Source organism: Staurois parvus, unplaced genomic scaffold (assembly GCF_062004578.1).
Source record: "Staurois parvus isolate SC_StPar_1 unplaced genomic scaffold, SC_StPar_1.0 ptg000048l, whole genome shotgun sequence".
Taxonomy (NCBI): Eukaryota; Metazoa; Chordata; class Amphibia; order Anura; family Ranidae; genus Staurois; species Staurois parvus.
Window position 1 is genome coordinate 10,784,176 of NW_028317844.1, and position 26,283 is coordinate 10,810,458.

At 37.8% G+C, this 26,283-nt stretch overlaps 1 protein-coding gene across 2 annotated transcripts in view; it reads right to left on the reverse strand.

The window, feature by feature from the left end:
- Positions 1 to 26,283, reverse strand: part of GRIK2 (glutamate ionotropic receptor kainate type subunit 2) — an 855,383-nt gene that overhangs the window by 402,823 nt on the left and 426,277 nt on the right. For both annotated transcript variants that reach the window (XM_089665163.1, XM_089665154.1), the window contains 3 exons: positions 20,723 to 20,904; positions 15,584 to 15,637; positions 1,477 to 1,650 (listed from right to left, as the gene is read on the reverse strand). In XM_089665163.1, the coding sequence (XP_089521289.1) occupies positions 1,477 to 1,650; positions 15,584 to 15,637; positions 20,723 to 20,904 (410 nt within the window). The remainder of the gene's footprint in view (positions 1 to 1,476; positions 1,651 to 15,583; positions 15,638 to 20,722; positions 20,905 to 26,283) is intronic.

The window sequence follows — 26,283 nt, forward strand, 5'->3', positions numbered from 1 at the left end:
TCATTGCAAAGAATGATCAGTGAGGCATCTCCCTTGTCTCAAATGACTTACACAGAATCAGCTCTAAGTTTGTTTTTCTAAGTCAGTCAATGGATAAATGCAGCACATGCACATTTACAATGCAAATGCTTTATATCCTATTCTCTACTGAATTGGAATCAATTATTTATCAGTAACAAACAAATTTAGTGTGTGCTAAAAAACAAAAAACCCTCTGACAGTTAAAATTGCTCAACACTACCCTTAAAGCATCACTCTACATGCTGCATTTTAAGAGTAAAATATAAAATGCAGGTACTGTGTAAAGTATTTACTGCAGTGTCCCAAAGAGAATAAACTTGGTATCTATTATAAATTAGGCCCTAATTCATATACAGTAACCTAAGGCTGCGCAGGCAGACAATTCTCTGGGAACAGTAGCTTGTACTCAACTTTGCTTCTTTGACCTGCATTGAAAAACTCTCCTTCACTTTAATCCATCACTGCCTGCTTGCAAAAACATCTACTAGGAAATTGGAAAATCTCCATGTGTACTAATAAACACTTACGTCTTTCAATTCCCTGTATCAAACTCAATATGGACGAATATTGATACTTATACAATAAAGTTAAGTTACTAAGATGTCAGAGGTTTAGAAAAAGTGAAGGGTTACTCTGCAAATGAACGTTAGTAAACAGGTTGTGTTCACTTGGAATACCCAATGAGGTATGAGGAAAGTTTAAAAACCTGAATTTTTGCTAGTACATGATTAGAAAAGCTTAAGCTTATGTACTAAGCTCAGTGAATATTCACTTTGCAGTAAGCATTCACATATCTAAATGAACAGTCACTAATCCTTTAGTTAATTAACTCTGATGCCTGAGACTGTTATGTAAGGTGGTTTTGGGTTTATTGATTACAAAATGTACTTTAATTAATAAATAATATAGAATTTCAATTGATTAGACTGTAATCATATCAAACTGAGTTATACTAATTGGCTAATTGATTTGTTAATTAATTTCCACTGATCAATTGCAAGGTTGATCTGCTAATTAATTTCATCTATTTAATGTTTACTTGACATCCAAAAACGTGTATAGTTGTTTTTTCATCCATACTTATATCCATATCACATGTACAAAATATGCATGTATTTGGGGTCCCTGTAACCAGGTTAAATAAGAAAAAACATTTTGCAGAAAACACTAAGCAACACTATTAGCATTTGACAAACTTTGCCTTCAAAGCATTAAACATGCTACTTTATATTTGTTGAGTTGTCTGCCTTTAATAAACAAATGCATAAATAAGTCTAATATAAACTGTAAAAAGATTGAATTTTGGTATACAAAGCAGTTATAAAGCCATTATATATATATATATATATATATATATATATATATATATATATATAGTTTGTATTACCAAATGGAACATGGACATGTTCTAACTATAGTTACATTTTTAAAAAAATGTTACTTAAGACATCTTACCGTCATAAATCCATCCAGTAATCCTGAGTCAGGTTTAGGGGGTGCCTGCAATCTTTCCATAGACCATTTTTCAATTATTGATAAAACTTGGCTGTTTTCTATATTCAAAATTCTGAATCCAGTCATGTTAACACCACTGTACCTATATGGCTCCACATCTAATGCAAATAGGTCCTGAAGACATGAAATAAAAACAAAGGACAATTTAATTACAGATTGTAGAGTAAAATGTTCTGGATATTAGTATCTGCATTAATGAAGATAAGGTCATTTACCAAAATGTCAAATATAAGGACCTGCAGTTGTTAATTTAACTTACATGTACAGTTTCATTTGCCTCCTGTTCATTAAGGTGTTTGCGTGTCACTGACTAGAAAACATTTTAATTATGATTTCAAAGACTTAGTTGCATCAAAATTATAAAGTCAGTCTATTGTAGGAAGGATAAAAATTATTTTACAAATAATTAGAAACAGTGCGATACAATTAAAGTAAATATGTCACATTCAAACTAACCTTTGAAATGCACAGACTGTGTATAGGTGCAATTAGGTTGCACATGGTTACATGTATAAAAATATAGAACATTTCTTTTTAGAACCTCACATTATCTGAAGATCTGGCTGCTATTGATTTATTCTTTTTTTTCTGGAAGAGCCACAGCAGTGGTATTTAAGTGGCTGCTGAGTAGTCCAGCCCTCCATGTGTATATGCAAAAATAAAATAAAAAACAGTATGGCACCTTTTCAAGTACCTCATGGCCCCCTCCTGTCTTTTATCCAAAAGTTCAGCATTAGAGGAGGAAGAGGGAGGCCTACCTTAAACTCTGCTATTCTGAGTAACATTTGCTAATCAGAATTGAAAGAGATTGAACATCATGTGTAGGCACCTGAGTGTGCCTGCTATTTATTAATGTTTCAACTTTACAGTGTTTAATAACCACTTGCCTACCGGGCACTTTTACCCTTTCCTGCCCAGGCCAATTTTCAGCTTTCAACGATGTCGCACTTTGAATTACAATTGTGCAGTCATGCAACACTGTACTAAAACACATTTTTTTATCCTTATTTTTGAGACAGATAGAGCTTTCTTTTGGTGGTATTTAATCATCACTTGTTTTTTTTTATTTTTTTTGCTAAACAAACTAAAAAAGACTGAAAATTAAAACAAAAAAGTTTTTTCTTAGTTTCTGTTATAAAATTTTGTAAATATGTAATTTTTCTTCTTCACTGATGGGCACTGATGAGGTGGCACTGACTGTCACTGATAGGCGGCACTGACTGCCACTGATAGGCAGCACTGAATGGAACTGTTAGGTGGCACTGATTGGAACTTATATGCGGCTCTGATGGGCACTGATAGGTGGCACTGACTGTAAATTATATTTGGCACTAAAAGGCAGCTCTGATGGGCATTGATATGTGGCATTGATGTGCACTGGTAGGCACTGATATGTGGCATTGATATGCACTGATGGGCACTGGTATGTGGCACTGATGAGCACTGACAGGTGACACTTATGGGGCTACACTGATCATCAGGGCACTGATGTTCAGTGTAGATGTCCCCTCTGAGGAATGTTCCTCATGCTCCATCAGCGTGAGGAGAGGACTGCCGATAACCACCATTTCCTTGTTTACATGTGATCAGCTGTGATTCCCTCTGTTCCAGGGACACAGTGCACCACCTATCACCTTGCTGCAAACCCCCAAGGGTGCGCATGTGCAGTTAAGAGTGGGAGGACGTCATATGGTGTCCTCCCAAAATGAGAAAGCCACCATCTGCCCGTCATTTCCTTATATGGCAGGCAGGAGGCAGTTAATGAAAAGAAAGGCTTGCTTAACATGCATCTAAGCCATACATCTATTTTCCATTAAGTTTGGAATCTTGCCTCACTGTATACCTGTTTTATTATTGCATTTCATTAATTACAATTAATAATCTGTGGCAACATTTCTAATGTGGAGATCCTCCAAATAACAGTGCTCCCAGTTGAAGTATTACAATACTAAGTCACTACTAGGGATGAACGTTTGGTTCAGACCAAAGTAAAAATGAGTTGGAACTTTTTCTGTTTGGGGTTTTGAATGGGGTGTTCACTTACCTGCCAAGTTAAGCCAATCCAAACTTCTAACAGTAGGATGTGATACATTTAGCATCAGTATTACTGCCACTGCTAAATATGATACCCTACTGATCAAACTGGTTGTTAGGCAGCTATTGACCACCAACTTACTAATACCCAGTGATGCAACCCCACCAAGCCCATTCCCTGTTTAGCCAGGGATTTCTGGCTTACAGGTGAATGCAAAGGAGTGGGGATGGTGACTGGCATCACTTTATTTACAAATAAGCTGTCAGACAGAAATCTGTCAATCAGGGAGGAGTAGCAATGGAAGCAGATGTGTCAGTATTTTTTTTATGGTGAGTCAGTGGGATTAGTTTATTGTTATTCATCACTGGATGATGTGATTGGTTCATATCATGGGACTTTTTTTTTTTATAAGAGTATGTGGTATGTTTACATTTACATATAAGTAGGGGTACTGTGTACCCTTTACTTATTCATGTATGAAGGGTAGTATCTAAAGGTCCCCTTCCAGATTTAGATAAGCCTTCTGTCCACAGATCCCCACAACCACTGGGCCAGGGTTGTAGGGAAGAGGCACTTGTCCTCATTAACATGGAGACAAGATGATTTGCTGGGGGAACTTCATGGACGGCATGTGTCATTGTATGGTTCCGGAGGGAGGACATGCTGCATTCTCAGATGCTTGGTATAGATTTTGGTGGGAACCCACATGAATTTTTGTTTTTTTTTCAGGGGATATTCCCTTAATATTCATATCAGACCCAAAGAGATTTTTAAAAGATCGTTTGTTACCTCATTTCAAGAATACAACAAGATATTTGGCTTCCCGTTGCTTTTCTGGGCAAAGTAGGGCCTTCTTAAGTATAGTTTATATGTGAAAGGTTCTATTTAAGTGACAGAAATATACATTTGCCTTTCTCTCATGACTCTTTTGGTATACATTTTGCAATTTGGGGTCCTAACCATCAGTTTATTCTATTGGTTGAAGTCCACGGAAAGATGCATTGCCCAATAACACGAATACAGATCTACTAATCTTAAGACTACATAACTTCCTTCCTGTAATGCAATTCTACCCTTATATTCTTTGTGTCATTGTGATGTTTCTGACTATCTTAACCCCCTCCCACTGTCTGCCTCCCAGCCATTTAAGAGTTTTAAAAGCCAGAAGGTGGAGGCAGGAATTTGGGACATGTGACTGCTGTAAGTAGCTGTCATGGCGTTATTGGAAAGCTCTCGATCACAAGTATGTATTGATATCTTACCAATCCCTGCTGACTACTCTGCTGGGAGTGTGCAGGAAGCTCACTCTCAGCACGGTAAGTTGTTTATACAGGGCTGCATATAAACGGCCACTCTGTGCTAAGGCCCACCTGCCAACCGGCCGCATATATGTGTGTGATCAGCATGAAGAGGTTAAATAGTGTATGAAGCTTGGCTATAAGAACTACAAAATAATAAATATATTATCTATATTATATAAATATATTATATATCCATACTAATAAATATATTTTTAACTGTAAGAGGATGCGTGTCCCTACAATAACATACTACATACAATTTTACAATATAAAATATATATTTTAATAAGCAAGTTTATTTTGTCTATGGCACTTCGTAATACTAAGCATTCTTAATGCTAAGCAGCTTTGACTAAATAGCAGCCTATTGTATTGGTTAAATATAGATGGTGTTATAAGGTAATCCGTTGTGGCCTGGCGCTATATGGTGTCCTTGTTTACTTGCTATAAATGTAATTTTTGCAGTGGTAGTACAGTTCTTATCCTCAAGATGTTGCTGTTGGTAAGCAGCCTGTAATATGTGGTAGTTTGCTTTATAACTGCATGCTATAATATATCTATCTTAAAACATATCATTTAGCATCAATACATTTTCCAATTGTCCAATCTAATTGCCATTTCAGGCTACATCCTTTTCATTCTCATAATGGTGTTACCTGATCCACACTGAGTATGTGTGGAAACAGGTGGGTAAATTGCACAGATGACGTCAGCAGCATACAGCCCATGCGTGATGATGCATGTGCGTCATGACATCATTGCGTCATGCATGCAGTGGCCATTTTGGCTGGAAAATCTATAAATATGAGTATAAAGAAACATTTGAAGCCATTTCCGATATATGTGACTAGAAGATTACTTCACAATTTTTGTTGCTCACTCTTCACTTCACTTTATCCCTGATGAAGCTCTGCCTTTGAGCGAAACATGTAGGGTCTCTTTATGGTTTCTTTCTTTTAAACACTTGTTTTTCGGAGCACATGGTCACTTCTTCCCTAAAACGTTTTTGTGAGGCAAGGAGAATTGCACAGTTTTTGCAACGTACGGTGATCCCATGTTTTAGCCAGGAATTTTTTCTGGATATCGTGATGTGTTAGGCCCATCCAATAGTGGTGTAGGTTATTGCCACATGGATGGGTGTACCCATACTACATATCTGTAGCAAAATAAATAGATGGTTTGGAGTCATATAGGAGGGGAATATCATCATAGGATGGATGGAATACAGTATGTTTGGATCTTGACATCAACAGATCTATCCTTCCCCTCTGGATATAAGGTGATCAGTGAACTGTGGTATTTAGTATTTATCTCTAAGCTAACCGATAGATGTACTGATTTAAATCAGTGTGATTGTTACTTATGAAAATAGGGATCACATACATTGTGTTGTAATAGGTGATCCCCTTGCCTTATGGGTATTTGTAAACAAGGACAGTTTTGAACATACAAATTTTGTAAAATACCTCAATAAAGGTTATATTAGTTTTATTTAGTGGGATTTTAGGTGCATAGGGACACGCACCCTCATACAGTTTAAAATTATTTGCTCTCTTTGGTGATTTTGGACAGTACTGGCATTTGTTATTGAGTAATAAATATATTTGTTCCGCTTTTTAGCTATTGAATATTATCAATTATCCAAGCAGACTAAATTAAGACAATAAAAAACATTTTTTGCTACGTTTTCCACATGTAACAGTAAATCAATTAACATTGCCATTTGCAATTTTTTTTTTTTTTTTGCTGTATTGTTAGGGTATCCTAAACTGAATTAAGTGCAAAAAGAATTCTGGCAATTGTGTTTTTTCACTTATACATTGAATCGACACAAAGAGAGAATAATGTAACTATTCTACATGTAAAAATGTCACTGATATTTGGTCAAATATATATAAGAAGAGTCACATAAGCATTAACAGTAGGCTGAGACTATATTTTCTACTATTATACAGCCAGCTATCAGTTATTATGAATGTTGTTCAAAGTACATACCTTATGATTTTAAACAAACATATTCTTTGATAAAGACTTGGTTAGGCTTGTTTTATTAATGGCTTTAGGTTCATAAAGATGGATCCTGCACTTGGACAGTGCCAAATGCATCCCTGTCTGAATGCACTGGACTAAAGGAAGTTTCCCTTTCATCCTCCTCAACCGTGACCTGCAATGGGGAAATGTCTTCCTTGTTCTCCCCCACCATATCCTGTAGTGGAGAGAATCTTTCTCCCTCAGAGGTTAACTCGGTCTTGAGACCTGGAACATGAGCATCATCAACCATATCATTTTTATTTACAATGTCATAACCATCTGTATGTACCTCAACATTCAACATTAGGGGTTTATTGTGGGCAGTTATAGTCCACACCCCTCAAAATTTGGCCCTGAAAGGCCCAGACTGTCCAACTCTTTTGGCTGCCCATGAAGGCAATTCTGTACCATAGTTCAAGAAATTATTGACAGTTCCATTCCACTATGAGATCATGTATCAGACTGTTCACCACCCCAACCTCTCTTGTCACTGGTACAGCCATAGGCAATGTAAACAGTAACCAAGGGGTACTCCATGGTGTCCACATGGATACACACTACCTGTATCGTCTTACTTATGTGGCTCCCAATTACCCTGGTATGTACCAGCATTACTATACTGCCAGTTCAGCAGGGCACTGGTGGGGAGCTGTTTCATCTATATTTCACACTTGATATGACCTGTCAACAGGTTAAGATGGGTGGTATATGCTCTTTGGACATAAAAAGAGGCTGCAGGTACTGCAGGTCCTGCAGGTCCCACACTCCATGGGCTCTTCTTAAAATAGGTTCTGTCCCTTGGTATTTCCCCAGGATTGGCACCACCAACACTGTACATTTTCCTTACAGAGACCTACAGTACCTCTGCGGGTCTGAGGAAGATGAGGCAGGGATGCGAGTTCCAGGGTCTGGAAGGGCTTCCTTCCTAGGTGCTGCTCTTGGTGTGGGTTTCTCTATGTGTGGCAAGCCCAATCAGGTCCTCCATCATTGTACTGCCTTTTGACCAACTCTACCAGCTGGCCCGCTGTTGTAGGGTCTCCATGGCTCACCCATATTGCAGATCATCTGGCAGGGACCACTGGTGCCAATCCATCACAACCACCATTTGAGGGCATGTCAACTTCTCTGATTGCAGCCATTTCTTGACCAGCTACAACAGTTTGTGACCTGGGTGACAGGTCAGGTTAGTATTACCAGTTTTGTACCAGGTAGCACCCTCTAGTCCTGTACAGCAATAGTCACCGCAAGGCAGGCCATGATCTCTGCCTCTCATCCTTCAATCTCTCATAATTCTTGATGATGCCTTTTGTGGATCACCAGTAAGGAAAGTGGTGATAATACCAGCCCACTGGGGTCTGGGCCTTCCCTCTCTCTGCTATCCTCTCAAAATTGGTTATAAAGGCCACATCATCTTTGGGTATCAGCTTCTGCAAGTAATGGCTGGCCCTTATGGCTACCTGGTTGCTAGGGGCAATGGCCGCTTTCTTTTTTCCCTGAACATGACACTGCACTGCCTCCCACAAGGCAGCCACTGATGCTTGTGTGCTTTCTTGATGGGCTGTAAACTGGGTGGCCAGCAAGTGCGGCTATGTCCTGTACCAGGGCTTGTTGGTGCTAAACCATTGGCTCCTCATGGCAACGGTTCACCTCAACAAAGACCTGCTGCTGGGTCACCATAGCTTGCCTTGATAACCTCCTTTATGTCTTTTACTGTGAGTTGCAGTATCTGAGCTGACCTCACCCAAGACACTATCTATTTAAATGTCAGTTTTCTTTTTAAGCGGCTTTTGTGGCTGCAATACACTCTGCCCATATCTAAGCACCAATTACAGTTACGCTTATGATAGTGCTTCAGAATCACATGCAGAGTCATTTTTCATAAACATAAAAAGTCTTTTTTTTCTCCAAGTCAAACAAACACAGTGTTTTCAACAGCAAACGTAAGTAGCTTAACTCCAGTAAAACGATTAAACAATAGTCTGCTTATCTTCAGCACAAATAAAAATTACAAAGTATCAGCCACACAAGGATTTACCCACAGGTAGAAAAGTCCAGATTGAGCCATGCACTAGGAGAATCTTTTCTTTAAGTGCTGCTTCATGGAAGTAAGTTCAACCCTTTTGGGACCAGAGCCCTTGTAATCGGGGTAGAGATCTTTTCCCACTTGAATATCTTCCTGAACCTTCAAATTCTGGGTCTCAAATGGGAAATTATTAATGCAGAGCGGACTGTAAGTCAGGCCTGTCTTATGAGTGGACAGTCCTGAAACCACTCACCCTACAGATGTGAGAACCCAAGTACACCAACTTCCCAAAAACCATCCCCCTCAAAGGGACCACAACCCAAATATGGGTGAAAAATAGCACCCGTCCAGTACCAATTTTTGGTGTTATTTTTATATAGAGAGAGATTTGTTGGACAAACTGACAGTATGGGAAACTTATAAATTACATAAATCTGCTCATTTGCAACATGTTGTATGACTATATTTGTATTGTATATTAGATAATTTGCTTTCAATTGATATTTCCATGATGGTCATACTACTTTTAGAATATACTGCATATTTTGGGTCCATTTCTCCAAGGAGGACAGAGCAGAGCTAAGGGAACACAAAGAGAAACTATTTTGTCACCAGCAAATCAAAACTCCACTGTAAAGAACAGTTAACTGGGGGAGGGGGGACAATAAAAATGGGCAACTTTACCACCCCCAGCTGCCCAGCTGAACTGTCATCATTTGTGAAACTTGCCCATTGAGTTCAACAGGGCCATGCTGAAACTGTATACAATGCAAGCCATTGTGTCACAGTAGTGGAGCATTACAAAGTTAAATTGGCTGGAGAGACTATGGCATAATACTCCTCAACACTTGTCAAATGCTCTTTGAAAAGTGATCCGCACACAGACCACTCTTCAGTGGGCACTAAAGATCCCTAAAGGTAGACACAATTTAGAACCCTGGCACCCAACCTGTGGGCTGGGGCTGCATGCAGACATTTGTCACTTACTGTGTGGTCATCAGGGTCCCTGGAGACAGGGATCTGTTTTGGTGCATACTTAAGCTAATGAACAGTGATGGGCCAAACACCCCCATGTTCAGTTGGTGGTCAAAAAGTCTAACCTAATGAATGTTCGACCGCGAACCTTGAACTCAATGCAAATCTATGGGTCTCGAACTTGTAAATTAAAAAGTGCCCATTGTGAAGGCTTATATGCAAGTTATTGGCCATGAAAGGGGCATGGGGACTTGGGTACTGCCCTGAGGGACATGAATCAGAGAAAAAACATTTCAAAAAGTAGTTTTTAAAGGGGCAGTCATTTTTCATTGCTTAAGGGAAAAAACAAAAATGCAAATTCCTTTAGATATCATGCCTGGGGGGTCCCCTTAAACTACCTGCAAGTTGCACGTCCGTACAATGTATAGAACCTGCTGCAGCAGGACTTACTTTATTTTTAATTACATTTTTATTAAAAGTAAAAAAAGTGCATGGGGTTTCCCCTGAAAGCCATACCAGGCCCTTTATGCATGGTAGGACTTTTAAGAGGAACCTCACCTCCCAAAAATGGGGAAAAAATGTGTGAGGTCCACAGGCCTGGCAGGGCAGGAAAAGAGGGGCAAACATGGGCCCCCCCTGTGGCTTACCAGGACCTCTTCCCTTCTTACAAGGACCTCTTCCCCACAACCCTGGCCCTGTGGTTGTGGGAGACTGCAGGCAGGGGGGCTCATTAGCATCAGGGTACATCTTTAAACAAGGGGGCACCCTGATGCTTCCCCCCTTGTGAATGAATAAGGGGTACTTATAACCCTACCCATTCACTAAAGGGTTACATTTTAAAAAAATAAGGACACCAACAAAGAAAAACAAAGTAAAAAACAACAAGACCTTTACTTTAAAAAAAAAAAAAAGCAAACAAAAGGTTCCTTCGTTGTAATCCATCATCAATCAAAGCGTTCATGATGATGCTGACTTGCCGAAAAAAAAAAAAAAAGTGACTCCGGATGACCCGTTCGCACCCGCAGAGCACTCGCCGCTATATGACATTTGCCAGTCTGATGTAAACAATTAGGCGCAGCTAGCAGTGACATCACCACTAAGTCTGCCCAACTGTGCTGTGATTGGCCAAAGCATTGCACCTGACCTGCGGTCAGGTGCTGTGTTCAAAATAATAGCAGTGTGTTGAAAAAAGTGAATAAAGCTCAAAATCCTTCTAATAGCTTTTATTTTCATACACACAAATGCATTGGGAACGCTACACATTCTATTCCAAATCAAAACATGAAGAAAAATATATCAAATGTGTGTTGTTAGTCTAAAAAAATCTGAAGAAAAGTGACTATTAGACTGTTCAAAAAAATAGCAGTGTTTGTATTCTTCTTTACAAACTCAAGCATTCACTATATAAACTGAAAAATGTTTGAAGATTTTGCTTTCCTTTGAATCACCTAATTAATATTTAGTTGTATAAGAACTGTTTCTGAGAACTGATGTACATCTGTGTTGCATGGAGTCAACCAACTTCTGGCACCTGTGAACAGGTATTCCAGCCCAGGATGATTGGCCTACATTCCACAGTTCTTCTCTATTTCTTGGTTTTGCCTCAGAAACTGAATTTTGATGTCACCCCACAAGTTTTCTATTGGAGTAAGATCCGGGGATTGGGCTGGCCACTCTATAACGTCAATCTTGTTGGTCTGGAACCAAGATGTTGCACGTTTATTGGTGTGTTTGGGGGTCATTGTCTTGTTGGAACACCCATTTCAAGGTCATTTCCTCTTCAGCATAAGGCAGCATGACCTCTTCAAGTATTCTGATGTATTCAAACTGATCCATGATCCCTGGTATGCGATAAATAGGCCCAACACCGTAGTATGAGAAACATCCCCATATCATGATGCTTGTGCAAGCATGCTTCACTGTCTTCACAGTGTACCGTGGCTTGAATTCAGTGTTTGGGGGTCGTCTGACAAACTGTCTCCGGCCACTAGACCCAAAAAGAAAAATCTTACTTTCATCCGTCCACAAAATGTTGCGCCATTTTATTTTAGGCCAGTCAATGTGCTCTTTGGCAAATTGTAACCTCTTCAGCACATGTCTTTTTTTCAACAGTGGGACTTTGCGGGGGCTTCTTGCAGATAGCTTGGCTTCACATAGGTGTCTTCTAATTGTAACAGTCCTCACAGGGAACTTTAGACCTTCTTTGATCTTCCTGGACCTGATTGTTGGCTGAGTCCTTGCCATTTTGGCTATTCTTCTATCCATTCAAATGATTCAAATGGTAGTTTTTTGCTTTCTTCCACGTCTTTCAGGTTTTGGTTGCCATTAAAAGCATTTGCGATCATTTTAGCTGAACAGCCTATTATTTTCTGCACTTCTTTATGTTTTCCCCTCTCCAATCAACTTTTTATTCAAGGTACGCTGTTCTTCTGAACAATGTCTGGAACGACCCATTTTCCTCAGAATTTCAGAGAGAAATGCACTGTAACCAGCATGTACAACATTTGCTGCCTTCCTTCCACAAATAAGGGCAATAATTGCCACCTGTTTTTCAAAGAATGAACGACCTCACTAAAAGAACTCAACACTGCTATTATTTTGAACATGCCCCTTTCAATTAGTGATTCAATTACACAGAACCAGCAGCATCCATGTCATGACTGTTGGGTCTGTTGGATTTCTATTACTCTACGACACCTGCTAGTAAATTATTTGCCATGTAGAAATATCATTTCTATCAAAAACAGTGATTGATCCGGTTAGTGATCCGGTTAGTGATGTCTGGCTGCTATTATTTTGAACACATTAGTAATATATATAAATATATTATTTATATATATATATATATATACAGTTGTACTCAAAAGTTTGTATACCCTTGGAGAATTGGTAATACTATGTACCTTTTTTTTAAAAGAAAACAATAATTAGCAGGCAAAACACATTTCTTTTATTTCTTATGGGATACATATTCAACTGTAGGTCATAACAGAATGGTACAGTTATAAAACAAAACATGGCAACAAGTAAATAAATGAAATGACCCCTGTTCAAATCTGTATACCCTTAGTTCTTAATACTGTGTATTGCCCCCCTTTAGCATCAATGACAGTGTGTATACTTTTGCATTCTTTTGTAATATTTGTCTATGACAAATTCCCCAAATTCTTGCAGGTGGCATAGCTGGCCAAACATCTTGGTAAAATGCTTCCAGGTCATGCAAGGTCTTTGGTCATCTTGCATGAACTTTACACTCAAGATCTTCCCAGCGTGGCTTAAGAATGATAAGATCAGGAGACTGTTATGGCCACTACAGAACCTTCAACTTTTTCTGCTGTAACCACTGGAGGTCAACCTTGCCTTGTGCTAAGGGTCATTGTTGTGCTGGAAAGTCCAAGAGTGTGGCATGCGTAGCTTTCATGTAGAAGAATGCAAGTTGTCTGCTGATATTTTCTGATAGCATGCTGCATTTATCTTGCCATCAATTTTTAAAAGATTCCCCATGCCTTTATAGCTCACCCCCCTCCCCCCCACCCAAAAAAATCATTGAGCCACAACCATGATTCACAGTGGGGATGGAATTCTTGTTGCTATAGGTCTTGTTGACCCCTCTCCAAACATAGCGCTTATTGCTGTGACCATAAAGCTCTATTTTGGTTTTATCACTCTAGTGCCACACTATGAGGCATGCCAAGGTGTTGTTTGGCATATTGTAACCAGGCTTTTTTGTGGAATTGGCACAGTAAAAATTGTCCTCTAATAGACAGCGCTACTTAATATACGTAGGGTGTAAACGAAAAAGACAAAACTGAACTAAAGTTCAAAAATTAGAGGTATGGATATACGCTTGTTACATGCACAGCGGAGGATAATAGGATATAAAAAATAGTGTGTGGAGGAGAGCTGTCTTAAATAATTACTGCTATTGGCACAGTAAAGGTTTCTTTCTGATAGCTCATTTATTGTTCAAGTATTATCGTATTGTCTCCTTGAAAGAACCAAAGCAGTCTGTATTTCTCCTGAGATTGCCTGTAGGTTTTTTTTTGTATCCCAAACTATTCTTCTAGCAGTTGTGGCTGCAAACTTTCTTGGTCTACCTAACCTTGACTTGGTATCAAGAGATCCCTGAATTTTTCACTTCATAATTAGTGAAAATAATATTCAATGCTTTGGGTATCTTTTTATATCCTTTTCCATCTTTAAAAAGCTTGATTACCTTGTTTTGCAGGTCTTTTGACAGTTGCTCCCCAAGGCTCAGAATCTAGCACGCTCAACGCATCCACGTGAGACAGCTGACAAACTCATTGACTATTCATACACAGACACTAATTGCAATCTAAAAAGCCACAGATATGGGAAATTAACCTGTAATTTCCATTTTAACCTGTGTGTTACCTTTTGTGCCTGTACCAAGGCCAAACATTCCAGGGTATGTAATCCTTTGATCAGGGCCATTTGATTTTTTCCTGTTATCATGATTTAGAAAGGAGCCAAACAACTATGTGATAATAAATTACTTCATATGATCATTGTCCTTAAATATAAGACAGTTTTTTGACATGATCAGTCACATTTTTAATATCAGCGGCAAAAATTTCTGCCAGGGTATGAAAACTTTTGAGCACAACTGTATTTACTGTATGTGTATATATATATATATATATATATATTTAAAATCTCACAGAAGTGAGTACACCCCTCACAATGAAGAAATGACACTTTGCTACAATGTAAAGTAGTGAGTGTACAGCTTGTATAACAGTGTAAATTTGCTGTCCCCTCAAAATAACTCAACACACAGCCATTAATGTCTAAACTGCTGGCAACAAAAGTGAGTACACCCCTAAGTGAAAATGTCCAAATTGGGCCCAATTAGCCATTTTCCCTCCCTGGTGTCATGTGACTCATTAGTGTTACAAGGCTTCAGGTGTGAATGATGGGGAGCAGGTGTGTTAAATTTGGTGGAAGTTCAACATGGCACCTCATAGCAAATAACTCTTTAAGGATCTGAAAAAAAAAGAATTGTTGCTCTACATAAAGATGGCCTAGGCTATAAGAAGATTGCCAAGACCCTGAAACTGAGGTGCAGTTTGTAATTGAAGGAGGTGAAAAGACCGAAGATGCTGTGCTTACTTTACGTTATTTTGTTATTTTTATCCCTTTACTGTGTAAACACTATACATCATAAAACTTTAGAAAAAAAAGTGGGATTTGCCTATAGTAGCATTAGATTGTATTTACTATGCCCTGCAGAAGATACAAAGGGAAATCAAATTCCCGAACTGTAGGTTTAGCACCTATCCTAAATTCAGATATAACATCCATCACATGCTTTGAATGTAACCTATTTAGCTAAAGTGTAACTCTGTGAATCATCTTCTTGGCTTGCTTAATGGAGGCAGACAGAACTACTTTTGGGGTAAAGATAAAAAAAATACATTCTTTTACTAATACTAACAAGGCAGTCTACCTTTAATTAAAACTAGATTCCCCAGCTGGGGAATGCATTTATTTCCAGCTGTGTATCAATTAAAGTAATAGATCTATTTTAGACTTTTTAAAGAATTATGACTACAGACAAAATTTCAAAATAACTTTGTATGTGTGATTGCATTGGGAAACACAATGCCAAGGAGAAAAGTCTTGAATGACTGAGTAAATGATCCATATTTTACTACTTACCAGGGTGGTGAATATATAATGGTAGTATTCTGTCATCATTCCCATTGCTAATGCCTAGAAGATAAATAATAAAATACATCAACCAACAAACCACATTGTTATGTGGACTATTCACTAAACTGTATTGACAGATAATAATCAGAAACGTTAGTCAATAGATTGTAGAATGAATTGGGAACATTTTGTATCCAAAATATTTAATTCTTAAATTACCAGCTCAGAAGTACCATAATGGAACTATTATCTATGGCCTTGTTTACATGGGTGTACTTATGAGTACACGCCTGTGAAGACCTTCTTTTGACTGCATTGGATGCACAGGTGTATTTTGCATCCGTATGCAGGCAGTGCCAGTGATGTCAAATGGGACACAGAGGCTGCATGGACACAGCCACTGCTCCCAATTTGACATCCTTGTGGGTGTGGATGTGGGTGTAGGTGCATCTCCTTGAATGCACACTGTCTGCATTCAGGGACACACCTTCACCCACACAGATGTCATATTGGGAACAGAGGCTGTGCTCATGCAGCCACTGCATGCAAATTTACATGAATGGGAACACCTATGCATCCCATGCAGGAAAACACGGCCTTCATATAGGTGTAAGCTTAAGTACGCCTATGTAAATGAGGCCTAAGTACACCCAAGTGAGCAAGTGAATAAAATATATAATTAACATGGGAAATGCTAAAACCTTTGAACACCATCCATACACCACCGACTCTCTTTCACAACCAATCCTAATCTTCCTTACCAGTTTAGAGAATAAGATAAAACAGTTAGTGTCATTATAAAATACAATAGTTTTTTTCCTGGTCCATACCTCTAACTATAAAATGAGGAGTGTCTATACTTGAAAACAAAGGTTACAATCCCTATGTATGTAATTGGAATTTACAGGTATGTTGGAACCATAAAATATGTACTTTCATAAAACGGAGTTTTACAAAAATGTTATTGCATTTATGTTGTTTGGCCATTAGATTTATTCTCTAATGCCTTTATTATAAATCAAAGAACACAAAATATTCTGCAGTTTAAAACACTACTAGTTAAATAAACATGGACTGGCATCGCTTAAAGGGGTTTTCTAGTTTTATAATTAAGAGGAGAATAATACACATATTTCTTTAAGTTAAAATGAACAAGTTAGCATCTCTAAAAGTGAGAACATCTCAAAACCCATAGGAATGTAAAATAAAAATATTTCTGCCACTAACAACTTCTTTTAGCTGACAATAAAATTAAATGAAAGGTTGCTCACTGCTAGACTCTGCAATATTAATAACTTTATAAATAATGCATACTGGAATGCTTTAAGCAATACATTTTCACAATAGCCTGAGTATTTTTTGTAAGTAAATAGTTTTAGATATTTACAACATTCCAGGGGATTTTAAGTACTGCAATAGTGTAAATATGAATTTAGAGTGTATGGCATTTCAAGACTTACATTAAATCACAGCATCTTTGCAGAATATTACAGATCAATAAATAAACATAAAATATTCTTACAAGCAATTAAAATGTGTGCATAATGTATCAGCTTGTGGTAAACAGAGATCTTTCAGATTTAACAAGGTATATTTTAACATCTCAGTTTCTGAATTTGATTTGTTCACAAATATATGCTCTGATTTGCCCTAGGCTCTGGGTTTATTTGGATTTAATAGTCTGCAAGAATGTTAGGCTTTTTTATACACATAAACAAAAACAAGCTTAACTATGCTTACTGCAAAATGCTGTCTGTCAAAGGAAAATAGGTTTTAGTATATGTCACTATTATAGGACTGGGCTCACCTATTAGTTCTAAAGTCAGTGGGTCGTGTGTACACTTTGCTGTACAGTAATGCTTTGTGAGTGCCAATGCTTTTTTTTAAATAAATGCTTCAACCTAAATGCTGCACAACGGAGACTCTTTCTGTTTTTTAAAATAAACATATTAATGCAGGACCTTCGTACTAATAAACACCTCTTGAAAACTTCATCACAAACGTAAGTGTTCGTAATAATTCAGAAAAATTATTATAAACTCAAAAAAAGTCCCATATACAAAAAATATATGTCCCCCTCAATGGGGGACATGCCCCCCTAAGGAAGCCACGTGACCTGTGGCATAATGCATAGGGGAGGGGCTAGTTGACGTCATGACACAGCGCAAGATCAGAGGAAGGAAACCGGAGGAGAGTGTTATTGTTGATATGCGGTTTATATCTGGCATGATCTAGCACCAAAAACATGTGAGTGGCATTTTTATCTTATTTTAAATAAAGTGTTATAAACGATAAAGCACTATTTCTGCCTGTTCTGTTTTTTTAACTGACCGTTGGGAAAAAGAGTAGAAAGAGATACAAGATTCTAAGCTTGCTGCTGGAAAAGGAGAATCACCTGGGGAATCTTCATTCCATTAGTCCTATTGAGAGGACACAAGCGCTGTGTGACCAAAGCATTATATAAAAGATGTGAAGTGGTGAAAGAGTGAAGGAGCTTCAAGATAGATCCTATTATATATGGGACTTTATTTATATATATTTTTTGTATACAGGACTCTTTTTTGAGTTTATAACATTTTTTTCTGGATATTTATGAACACTTATATTTGTGATTAGGTTTTCAAAAGGAGTTTATTAATAGGAAGGCTCTGCACTAATATATTTATTTTAGATTTTGGGACACATTGATGAGTGTATGAAGGGTGTAAGCCACTCTAATTGCTGTGTTGGTTTTTCATTATATTATATTTTTTTCTTTTTGGTTGCTAGCGGGATTATTACACATATACTGTATGGCTGAGTTGTTAACTATGGAGCTGTTGTTTGTGATGAGAGTGTTTGAATCTTGGCTGCTCTTTGAATCACATATTGAAGTGCTGTGAGACTTCTTGATCTTTGGGGGTTCACCAGTCTTGGTAAGCAGTTTAATGTGATGATAGAGGAGCACCTGGAGCATTATTTTCTAAACATAAATTACAAGTTTCAAAACATGGTGTGTCAACACTTTAACCACTGATTTAAAGCACTATATGTGTTTGTGTGGTTTTAGTTTGCCATGCATATTAAACATCCAAATAATGCTACAATTTAGCATTCTGTTCTTATAAGGTGCACTATTGAATGTGCACATCAAAATGCTTCTGAAAATACAAGGTATGTCATGCGAAAAAAGGATACACTTATAGTTATCTCTTAAATCTCTATTCCAAGTGACTGCATTTGAAATCCCATAAGCCAGGTAGTGTTCGAACTTCTGCTCATGAACACAAGAGATAAGCACATAGACAGTACAACAGTACTCCACATATTCTTCACTAAGACTTTTTGTTAGCAGTGTGTACTTGAACTGGTTTATTCCTACATGGAATGCTCTTTTAACAAATGCTAACAGAAGCTGTATAGAGACAAAAACATTTCAGACATGCCCCAGCTTAACTGGCATACATTCAAACTCTAGAGCTAACATAGTATAGGTGACAAAACTTTTTAGCAAATTCTGCATATGTAAGCAGTATTGCAGATATATAAAGTAAATTTTATGAGTATACAATTTGTTTGTTCATGCATAATAGATGCACTGGAATACATGAAAATCATTTATCAAATCAGACCTACTATGGCAAAGCTTGAAGGCCTCAGTCATATGGGTGTATCGATCTATACACCCATGCAAAGGGATGTCTTTACCCATGTAGAGCGCATAGCTATTCCATGCAGCCCTGTGCAAGCAGTCTGTTCAAATCCATCACATCCAAGCCCATCCCAAAGTGTACATCCGTGGGGGTCTCATGTACATATCAGAACTTAGTCTACCTACATTCTGAGCCAAAAATAAGATCCCCATGGCTGTACAGTTGGGTGTGTGCCTGGAGATCCATGCAGGCATATGGTTGTAGTGATCGGTACAACCATGGAAATGAGGCCTAAATTCAATTTTTTTATGTTGATGGGATAAATTGGGGTCTTTTAATCAAAGCTTTAAAATTGTTCAATTAGCAGCAGGAATGATTACACTGAAAAGTTAACATTTGTTGAGCTGAATAAATAAGGTGAAGCTGTGTTCACTTCATATGTCTAGTTATGTGCAAAAAATCATGTTTTTTCCATTTCTTTTGAAAACGATTGGGTATTAGAAGTGCACACACCTGGTCCTGATTTACTAAGCCCACTGTGTTCTTATATTTCATGAGGATTCTTGTGGGAAGAATTACCAAATTTGCAAAGTTTGAACATAGCAGGTGGACATATGCATGAAATCAGGTGCAGGTTGATTTAAGGGGCCATGGCATTGAATCCTTAAACATTTACCCAAAACTGAGATATTGTATGTGGGTAACTCAGTTACTGACTCTAAGTTACAAATTATTGTAAGCAATAGCTCACATAGAGCTACGGACTCCTTTTTAACAGCGCTGATTGGCTAAGAATTGTCACATTTGTGAGTCAAATGCTCACATGTACCTAGAAGTATAAAGAACTTTCTATGACTTCCAACACTAAATAGGTAGCAAGAAAAATATATACTACTGGGGATAAGAGACCCTAACTAGATAAACCACATTTTTGCTTTAATGCAATACATTTAGGACAATGAAGGTAAAAGCAGCGATGTGTCCAACATCTGACATTTACTTAAAAGTGAAAGTTTTAAGCAAGCAAAACATACACAATGTAAAATGTATAACAGCTCAATTTTATCAATACTCTATTGCCTCTTATGCTAAGTCAAGCAGCTTACCAGTTCCAAAATGTTGAAAACTGAAGCTCAAACTCTTTTAAGTAAAAAATGACCCAATTCAAAACTAGTTAACTTTGGCTCCCCTATGAAATATTGTGCTAGTGGCTAGAATTGTAAAGTCTGCAAAGCAATGCACAAGAAATATTAGTAACAATTTTTTTGTTGTGGGTACAGCAACATAAAAACAATGGGCCTACTTACTAAACAAGTACATTTAACCCCTGGGTATTTGAAGTGAACACAGGCCAAGCAGAAAATAAGTAGATTAACTTTTTGGCAAGTTGCAGAGTATAGCTTTTGGGATCAAATTTACACTAATATTCATTTTTATAAATGAACCTTTCTGATTTTATAGTTTGTATTTTTCAAATATTTAGATAGAAAACAAGCACAATATTCATTTTTACCTGCTTAAGTATGCCAGCTGCCATGTCATGACTGCAGTCAAAGATAACATGAAATTCTTTGCCTCTCTTCATCTCTTTCAGCAGTGGTTTGGCATCCTTTGTGTCAATTGGTAATTGTCGGATTTTGAGTCTTAAGTTGTACCGCGATGGAGCTTTTATTAGCTCTTGTAATCGGATGAGACCTATAAGAGACAAACAATTGTAAGCAAGTATAATAATTTAATAAAATAACATAAAAGTGGAAACAGCGCCAAAAATAAACCAAATTAACAAAAGCTGCTAAACCTTACCCTTAAATCAAAGGTCATATAGTAAAACAAATATTCTTACAAGTATAAGAATATGCTGGGTAATGCTGGGTAATTTTGCATTATGATTTACTATTACAAAACATATCAAACTCAGTCACTTGTACCACTCTTATATGCTGGGTTTTTTTTTTTTCATACATATGTTTTTTTAATTTGATGCACATACCCAAAACAAAGCATACAAGCAAAATGTTTCATTTAGAATAATTTCAGTACTGATACAAAAATCAAGATGACATCACAAGCCTAGACTCCACCTAGTCTAATCTTGTGATGTCATCTTGGTTTCTGTATATTGTGATTTTCACATTTACCTCATGGGTGTGTATTACTGCAATAAAATGTTATGAATTTAAGATTTTCTGCACTATGAGTTTGTCTTTTTTTCGTCTTTACCTCATATGCCATATAAATGGAGCCATAGCAAACCTGAGTAGCTGTAGGAGATATTGTGGCAGGGTCACCATGAAGTGTATTTCATCTCTATATATGTTGCAGTCTTTCCATCTTTCTGGAGTCATATCAAACCTGAATTGCCATTGGGGATATTGTGGCTGTATCACAGCAAAGCACAATTGATCTCTGTCTATTGAGATCTCTCCATCTGGTAAGGAGTGTGTATGCACTGGGTCATTCACTTGGAGAGCATTAATCATTTGAACTGGTTCACAGTTTGATATTGTCAACTTTGGAACTTTTTACACTCTGGTTCACCACTCTGATTCACATATATGGACTTTTTATTGGTTTTTCATGGTTTTCATTTTAAATTTTTCTTATTTGTGCACAAATTTTATTAATAATACATTTTTGTTGTATCTACATTAGTATGAATAGCACCTTAAAGTGACATGCACCTATTTAGTGAGAATTGAATGGAGGTGCTTGTGTGGGGTTCAAGGGGTTAAAACAAGTGCTGAGCAGATGACACAATGCCTCCTCACTGCCTTTCAAAGACTCTCTGTAGAGCAATCAGATCTTCAGAGAGCATCATATATGTGGAAAGGTCCCTATGGTGACACTATGACTAGCATGGCAGTGTTCCTGGACACTGGGACTGATGCAGCAGTGATCAGAGACAATGGGACTGGCATGGCAGTGATCAGGGACATTGTGACTGGTGTGGTGGAGAATAGTGACAATATGATTGGTGTTGCAGTGATCAGTGACACCGTGACTGGTGTGGCAGTGATTAGGAACACTGTATGTGAGCAGCAGTGATTAGGAGCACAGACTGGTGCAACAGTGATTAGGGACACAGACAGTCAGCACTGGTCTGCTGATATTGTACTGCTGAGGCAGTAATCAGATATAATGGCTGGTCATACTGACTGAGGGATATCATAGAAGTCAACCGTTGTACACAAGCAACGCCACAGCAGTACAATTGCACTTGCTATAGTGACAGTTTTTCATTTTTTTTAATTTACTTTTTTTTTACATACTGTCATCAGAGCAGTGCAATGCCACCCTAGTGACACTGTACAGTTCTGGGGGATGCTCAGGATTTTTTTCTGACAGGCAGTATTATTCATGACAGTTTTATGAACAATAGCCACACCCTCAGATTTGGCTGAATCACATTTATGTATTGTGAAAAGTCACAAATAATATGCAGACAAAGGTCAGTGGCATTTAATCTGCAAGTGCTTATTCAATAATCATAGCCATGAATGAGCTGTGCATGGTAAAACTGATTTTCAACTAGCCAGGCTACTTTAACATACAGCTGACCATTAGACCCCATTAACACTTGCATATGGGGCTGTTAACAGATGTGGAAGACCGAGCGGGGGTTATGGTGATTAAGTGCAGGCAGAAGCCCCACTGAAAGCAGTGGGAAGCTGATAGCTCCCACAGATAACTGTATCTGCTTGCAAACAATTTTTTTGTTCAGATAGTTTATTGAACCATTATATTCAAAACAGAGGCACTGAAAACATAGAGTTCAATAAAGAAATATCCTGGTATTATAAAGCACAGTAGGTGGTAAGAAAAAGTTGGAGGCAGAAGTAGATGGATACATAGATTTCCACGATACAAAAGGTGGGAGCAAAACAGTGCCAATTTTGTATTAGGAATAGGTACATATTATTGTAGTTTGGGAAAAGGATAGTTAGGGAAAGAGAAAAGACTGTGGGGTTGCTCTGCCTAAATAATATGAGAACAAAAATGAGAGGGGTGGGGATTGGAGAATGAGGTAGTAGGAAGGGGTTTCAAGAGAGGGAGGGTCTGCCTTTGGTTACATTGGAGTTTACATAGGTGTCAGTATACAGTAGGTGGGTGTAAAGGGAGTAACAAGGACTGGTCAAACTTATGAAGTAAATAACAGGCTACCCAAGGATGCCAAAGTGTTTCATATTTACTAACGTTTTCCAAATACATGGCCTCAATTTTGGCATGGATCATGGCTTGTGTGACCCTATTTTTAGTCACAATGTTAATAGAGGGGGACTTCCAGGCCTTCACCACTAATTGGCTGCAGTGGTTACTTGCAATAGTAACTTAAGTTGTTTTTCGGTTAATTTGGGTCTTGAGAAGGGCTACCTGTGAATCAGGAGGAATATTAGGTGAGAACAACTTCAAAATAATATGAAATATCTCCGCCCAGAATTGCTGAACCAATGTGGAATTGCCACCATATACAGAAAAAAATATGTCCGTAGCTCCACATCCATGGAAGCAAGCTGGTGGAAATGCGTGGAGGATTTTGGAGATTCTGGCAGACACCAAGTATCACTGGGTCAGAAATTTTTAGTCCCCAAAGCTCTGATTATTTAGGTCAAGGATTTTGTAGTGCTCCAATTCTTGCTCCAAAACTCCAGGCCTAAAAAGGTTGTAAAGAAGAGAGATAAGCTTTAGGCTATGTGGGTCATGTTTACAGATGCACTCAAATAGGGTGATTTTGATTCCTGCAGAGAGGAGAATGACTTAAATGTGGTGGTAGTGGTTAGTTTGTATAGCCTGGATCAAATTTGCTGTCTTCCATGCCAGGAAGGAGGCGGGGGAAACCCTTCTAGAGAAAGACAACAAAAGGATGCAGGAGGAAAGGAGGCCAAATCATGTTTTAAGTTTGTCCCATAGAGAGAGGAAATGTTTAGTCACTGGGTTAATGATAGTATTTACGGTCTGAGGGATTCAACCATAAGAGATTGGCTACAGAAAGGAGGTTGCAACCTGCATGCAATTCTCAGCAGCAATTAACTGTGAATGATTGGCCCTGGATGCTGACTGCAGGCTCATACACAGCTTTCTTACATTTTTCAGTTTAATCTAATTAAAAAATCATGAATGCTGAGTGAAAGTTGTGTTGTGTGAATCTTGAGTGAAAACATTTATAAAATGGATGAGCTTGTCTATCAAAAACAATATAATGCAAAATAAGCATTTAATTTGTGTACAGTGTTCCATGACCGAGCAATTGAGGGGAGCCATGGGGAGTCTATGCCACTGCATAGACTCCCCATGCAATGTTCTTGCAATGTCCAGGAAGACATGGAAAATACACACATCTTTCAAATTTTCAATGGTTGCCATAAACCTGTCTGTTGTACATTGGAAACTAGTGTGGTAGTATGGTTTTAAGGTTCCTTCTTGGTCACAGTGCACTATTGCAGCACTATTTTACATTCTACATTTTCACAGGTCTTACTGTGAAGAAGCCATTCCGCATGTGGAGGTTAAGTCTCTTCTCCTCCAGATGGAGAAATCAATTTTATGAACTGGTGCCCAATTCTGAACTGTGTACTAGAGATCAGGTCTTACTAATAATTTGTACAGGGGCAAACAATCTCTCTCTCTCTCTCTCTCTCTCTCTCTCTCTCTGGAGTCTATACCTCCCTTTTATACATGAAAGTATTTTGCTGGGCTTTGAAAAATAAGCTTGACACTGCATGCTATTACTAAGTCTATGATCTATCAGAGCATCCTGGTCCTTCTCTACCACTGACTCCCCCAGTTGTTCTACTTCTAGAATGTATGATATATGCATGTTTTTAGCCCCTAAGTGCATAATTTTTAATTTATCAACATTTAAATCTCAGCTGCCACAACATTTCCCAGTTAAACACATTGAGGCCTGCTTGCAAGTTGGACACATCCTGTAATAACATTATTCCTTTAAATAGCTCGTTGTCATCTCCTAACACTGAAATGATACTTTTAACCCCAAACTTTATATCATTTATTAATATGTTAAGAAGTAAGGGTTTGAACATTGAACCTTGGGGTACACCACTAATAACCTTAGACGATTCAGTGTTTAATTACTGCTCTCTGAATATGGTTTTTTAGACAGGTTTCTATCCATTTATAAACTGAATTTTCTAAGCCTGTAGACTTTAACTTGCACATTAGCAATTTGTGGAGAACTGTGTCAAACATTTTTGCAAAATCAAAGTGTTATATACACATCCATAGTCACTCCTTTGTCTAAATTTATTAATTGATCATTTCCTCATATAGGCCTCACATTGGCCTTATGCCACTCTAGTGGTAAATTGGCAATCATTGAAGATTCTCTAATAGTTATTAACAATAACTTTGAGATAAAGCATAACTCTTGAGAACATGTAGGTGTAAGACATATGGTTCAGGTGCTTTATTTATGTTTATGTTTTTGGACCATGTACATTTTGAGCCACTGTGGTTCATCTGGGCCATATCAATACTATTCCCATATTGGGCTTGAGCTCCCCCGTTTTAATATGTATACACAGAGCTGAAGAAGGTATTTCATACATTTGCCTTCTCTTTGTCCCTAGTCATCAACTCTAAATAATCTTGTAAAAGGCCTACATGCTCACACTTGACCTTTCACTATTAATATATTTTAAGACTTTTTGGAGATTTCCCCACTTTCTTTTGCAACCTGTTATCCCTTTTGAATTTTCGAGCCCTTGATTTCCTTTTCGCATGATTTGTTATATTCTTTATAAATTTTAAATGATGATAGTGTTCCTCATTTTTTATATTTTTAAATGTCCTTTTCTTATCATTTACTCTCTAACCTTGTACGTAAGCCACATAAGTTTCATTTTTATAATTTAACTTGCAGGGGGACTGTAATTGCTGTTCAATAGGTCAGCTTCCCAGGGTAAGACAATAGAATCAGAGCAATGGGGGTTCAATACATATTAATTTGACTAAACAAGTATACCGAATCAGGCATTAAGGCATTAGAGGCACTTTCCATACATCTCATCCAGAGCCTACTGAATAATTTGAAGCAGACCCTATTAGCATAGGTAT